Consider the following 5,013-nt stretch of genomic DNA (forward strand, 5'->3'; position numbering starts at 1 on the left):
CCATTTTACTTTAAATTAATAAATTTATTAAAATTATAATTTAAAATTAAGCTAACTATACAATCTAACCACATTATAATTTCTTATGATACTAAATCAATTTCATTAATCGAGATATGATTTAAATAACAAAAAGAATTATAATTAAAAACATTTGACAATGTCACTAATAATACCCTATTATTATGTCTGGGTTTTATAATTTAATAATTAATGTTTCAATAATTCTTCTCAATTTCTGAATTTAAATATTAGTATATTTAAATTTACAAAACTAGCGTCATAGCTAAGTCAAAGCCACGCGACGCCCTTTTTATACTAAGTCACCTGTACAAATTAAAACAATGCACGTGTCTGAACCAATCAGAAAGCAGAGGACTGTGATACGACCAATTAATATTGACGATGTGTTAACACAAACAAGGCATATTTAAGAATCTTCCCAATGTGCGGAAGTTTGCAATTGCCATTTCTTCCCTGGAAATTCCAGCAGGATCGATTTGGAGGCCCAAAGAAAGAGGACTCAAGGATTTTTGAAAAATGGATAAGGAAGTTATTGCATTTCAGCGCGTTGTATGGCTTCTGATTTGCGTGGGAGGAATTTTTGGGGCTTACATATATCAAGGATATTTGCAGGAAACATTGTAAGTTAATAAACTCCATTTGATCATTTCAGTTGCTTTTGTTTGTTTGGTTGGTTTTTTTCTTCTGTGCTTTTGTTTTTGTCTGTGTATACATGTTTTTTTTTCCTGTGTGGATGTGTGGCTAGGTGTGTTTTGAACTTCTAATTTCTTTGAGGTCAGTAAATTTTACGGAATGTTCCAATCCGATGTTAATTTAGCATTGGCTCTCTATTGATGAACGCAGGTTAGTTTTATACGAAATCTATCTGAAAATTTTAGCCGAATTCATTAATTCGTGTCTGTTGGTGTTTAGGATTGTACAACTCCTTTATTACCTATCCGGAGGTGGATCCTGGTTCTACAAACAGGGTCTTATATATCAATTTGTCAGTTTGGTGTTTAGTTTGGCCCTGTATATGGAGTGTACAACCCCTTTAATTTCTTCTCTCGAGGTTGATTTGTTGTTTGTAAAGGTTGATTTGTGTAGAGGTGAATTCCTTGTACTATAAACAACCGGTATCATACATAAACAAGAGGTGTGGAGGTAGATTCCTGGTCCTATAAATTAGGGATCTCATACATCAATTTAGTATTCTAAATTAGGGATCTCATACATCAATTTAGTATTCTAGCTTTCAGTACTAGCTTTGCCCTTAAACATAAGAACTGTTCATATGATATTTGCTTTAATTGCTATAATTCCGACCAGAGCAAAGTTTTTATGCTTCCAAAGCGACCTTTTTATGAGACTTTGTTATTATGTTACAGCAGGAAAAAAAATGTGCGTTGCTGCTAACATGTGTGATCTGAAGCTCTGTTGGGTGCTGAAAATTTAAGCTTTTGTAGAGATTTTAGGGTTTGGGAACAGATAATGAAGATTCTTTTGGACTATTCGTTTAGATAACGATTTAAATAAGGAGAAATGTTACTGATCCATCTGAATTGTTCTATCTGAACAGATCCACTAAACGTTTTGGTCCCGATGGCCAGAGATTTCAACACCTACCATTCCTGAGCTTTGTACAGAATGTAGTCTGCTTAGTCTGGTCATACATAAGTAAGTTATCCGATTCGCCATGGTGCTTGAAGTTTCTGTAAGATTTTCTTTTACAGTTTTATCAAAGATAGCAATACTGGCTGAAGGAGCCAATAACTGAAACTATGTTAATTTGGGGGGTCAATTTCTTTGAGAACAGTGACGAAACTTTGGTCCACAAGAAGCAGTGGCACAGCTCCACTGTGGGAATTTTGGAGCCCTGGTTTAACAAATACTATTGGACCAGCATTAGGTCTCCAAGCATTGAAGTACATCAGTTACCCTGCCCAGGTATGTTGAAACATTTCAGAGTTTTCTCATTTGTTTATCGTCATGGATAACCTGTTTTATTGAAATCACTGAGTCAGTCTATACGATACTAAACTACTAGTTGTCTTTGATTGTGTTGGAAGAATTTGTCATTGATGTCAAAGGGAGAATGGGCTTTTGATATGACGATGATATGTTGCAAAAAGTCAGTGAATTTGGATGTATGTCCACCTAGATTTAGAATCCGTAGCAGCAAATTGCGGTCTTTCTGGATCATTATGTCCTTTCCATTGTTTCTGAATTCTATTCCTGCATATATTAATATATATGCGTATATGGACATCTTTAATTCGAAGACCTTTTCCATGATATTTCCTTATATTCTAATTTTTCTTCCCATTAAACAGAATGTCTTTATAAATTGTTTGGACACAAAAATGTTGATCCTGGCAAAACATTTATCACAAAATTCAAATATAGTGTTTTCAATCCTCTATTAATTTTGTCTTAATTTTGTAGAGAATCTTAGACACAATTGACATCAGTTTCCCATGGCACATGTAGAATTGATAGTCCCTGATTGAAACCTAGACAACCGAAGGTTTTCTTTAGAAGTTACCAAAGTAGTAGAATTTCGTGGTGCTATGGAAGTGTAGTAAAGTTCCTTTCATAATAGCAGAAGCCTTCGAAACCTCAGGATGAATGACTAACAAGCTCTATGAAAACCACTTGTCTCCATTTGCAGCCTTCCTCTTAGATACCCTTACAATGACTCCTTATTATTGCATACTGGTATTGAAACACTCTTTGCACTTGCTAACGGTTAAGCTTCACTGATTGCGTTCTTACATTCTTCCTGGTGCATAAAACAACGGTTTGTATGAATTTTTGTATTCAGGTAATTGCAACAAAAGCTAAATAATAAAATATCAGTTGTAAGTTGACCGTATTGCAGAATTTAGCCTTTCTCCGAACTATCTTCTGTGATCATTTATAATCACTGTTGTCAAAACCAATTTTTTCTTTTGAGAATATTAGTTTAATGCTGGTATTCAATTTAAAGATGAATCATTAAGCAATTTCATTTGTGATATAACTGTTTTAATTCTTATAATCATTGCCAAAGTGGAATTTTGAGATAATTCCTGCTTCAGGTTTTTTCAATATTTGAAATGCTCTTGTGTGGTTGCAGGTTTTGGCGAAATCCTCAAAAATGATTCCAGGTATGATTTACTGTTTGGTTGTGAACGAGTTTGTTTTTATGTGTACATTTTGAAACTGGGAATCTGTTCTTCAACTGGTAGTTCAAGCTTCTAATAAGCAATGAGCTGTTGGAAGAAATGTTTGGATAGGCAAACAAAAATTATGATTGGAAATTAACTTGTGTCACAAGGATATATTAGAGGCATATTTGAAAAAATGTATCTTTGACTTTGACAGGTTTTGCCTTTGAGCTCTCACAAAGTTGCACTATGATTCAATACATTTGACGATAATTGTTGGTTGGGATTATTTATGAAAATATAACTCTAGACTATGTCATCCATTTGCAACGTAACTGAATTCCCATACCACGGCAAATTTTATCTGACAGCAACAACCATCTAACCAGATATATACTGTAAAGACAACTTAGTAAATGGCTATTCAAACTTTCAATGGTTGGCATGGCAGTGATGCTGGTTGGAGCATTGTATTATGGCATCAAATATACTTTGCCTGAATACATCTGCACTTCTCTTGTTGCTAGTGGTGTATCTTTATTTGCACTCTCTAAGGTATTGCATGTATTTCGACATCTGTGCATTCTTTTGTGCAACATTCTACATTGTACTGAGATAGACTGCACTTTATTTGGAGCACAATTGCAGAGTAGTTCGAAGACTGTAAGTAAGCTTGCACACCCAAATGCACCATGGGGATATGGTCTTTGCCTTGGCAATCTTCTCTTCGATGGATACACAAACTCCACTCAAGATAATATAAAAGAAAGGTAATCCTTTCCCTTTATTTAATATTTTGATAGAACTAAATTTTTGTATGAGAGAGATCTTCGAAATTGTAAAATTCTTGTGTGTTTTCAGATTTCCTAAAACAAGTGGATGGGACATCATGCTAGGGATGAATCTCTGGGGTTGTGTGTACTCGCTCTATATGTTTATCTTGCCAGGTGCTGGTGGTTTTGAGGCAGTGCATTTCTGCAAACAGCACCCAGAAGCTGCCTGGGATATTTTATGGTTCTGCGTTTGTGGAGCAGTTGGGCAGAATTTCATCTTTATGACCATAAGCATGTTTGGGTCTTTGGCGAATACCACCATAACTACTGTACGCAAATTTTTTAGCATTCTGGTATCATCACTGTTTAGTGGTAACCCACTGTCAGATAGACAATGGGTTAGCGTATTCATGGTATTCGGTGGCTTGGCATATCAAATCTACTTGAAATGGAAACGGACACAACGCAGGAGCAAAGCTCTTTAACCAAAATTGATGTATGGTAATTTCAGAGTAGAGATTTGGATGTCCTGTTCATGGGATGTTCAGGCAATCATGACCGTGGAATCTTGGATGGCCATATTTCAAGTTTACCTGCTATACTTGTTCCAGAAAAGGATGTATAATGAAAAATAATTGCATTGATTTACAGGAAGAGATGCAAACCTGACTAATTTTCCACTCGTGTGAGGCTGCCATGCATTGGAATAAGAGGAGAAGTATAAGATTGATTCTGGGCGAGCTCTTAAGTTCTGAGCTATGCAAACAACTAATATTTGATTTATTGCAGTCCGATAAAAGTGGGTCTAACCCATATGTAATGAGATAGGGTACTTCTTAAGTGAAATGGAACTCTTCACTAAGAGTTTACAAAGAGTTTTTATAGTTGCGCTTCATATATTTGTATAGTGTATAATGTAGTTTGCATGCAAAGCATCACTAACCTGTGGGTGGGTAAACACGGAATGTTAGATCGATTAACATCTGCCATCATAATGGCCCATTGATAAAGTCTGGATTTATAAATAGCTGCTATATGAAAGAGACTTAGAGCAAATGAACACGAAGGTACATTGGCGAGATCGACAA

The 5,013-nt window shown here is 35.3% G+C and overlaps 1 protein-coding gene across 2 annotated transcripts; it reads left to right on the top strand.

The window, feature by feature from the left end:
* Positions 1–421: 421 nt before the first annotated feature.
* On the top strand, positions 422–4,813 carry LOC149163525 (UDP-galactose/UDP-glucose transporter 3-like). Of its 2 annotated transcripts, XM_089431763.1 has the most exons (8): positions 422–644; positions 1,583–1,680; positions 1,820–1,950; positions 3,122–3,152; positions 3,604–3,707; positions 3,801–3,922; positions 4,014–4,421; positions 4,577–4,813. In XM_089431763.1, exons 1-7 carry the CDS (start codon positions 541–543, stop codon positions 4,408–4,410), a joined length of 987 nt encoding a protein of 328 aa, XP_089287889.1. In that variant the 5' UTR covers positions 422–540; the 3' UTR covers positions 4,411–4,421; positions 4,577–4,813. The 2 variants fall into 2 exon arrangements, with proteins under 2 accessions (XP_089287889.1, XP_089287888.1); XM_089431762.1 differs by having other exon boundaries at positions 4,014–4,813.
* Positions 4,814–5,013: the final 200 nt, after the last annotated feature.

This window comes from Pinus tabuliformis, chromosome 5_1 (assembly GCF_031772625.1).
Source record: "Pinus tabuliformis cultivar Carrire ecotype Pingquan chromosome 5_1, CPIR1, whole genome shotgun sequence".
Taxonomy (NCBI): Eukaryota; Viridiplantae; Streptophyta; class Pinopsida; order Pinales; family Pinaceae; genus Pinus; species Pinus tabuliformis.

Coding starts and splice junctions, on each gene's coding strand:
- LOC149163525 (XM_089431762.1), top strand. CDS start 541: ATGGATAAGGAAGTTATTGCATTTCAGCGCGTTGTATGGCTTCTGATT. Junction 645..1,582: donor GGATATTTGCAGGAAACATT/GTAAGTTAATAA, acceptor CTATCTGAACAG/ATCCACTAAACGTTTTGGTC. Junction 3,708..3,800: donor CTTTATTTGCACTCTCTAAG/GTATTGCATGTA, acceptor GCACAATTGCAG/AGTAGTTCGAAGACTGTAAG.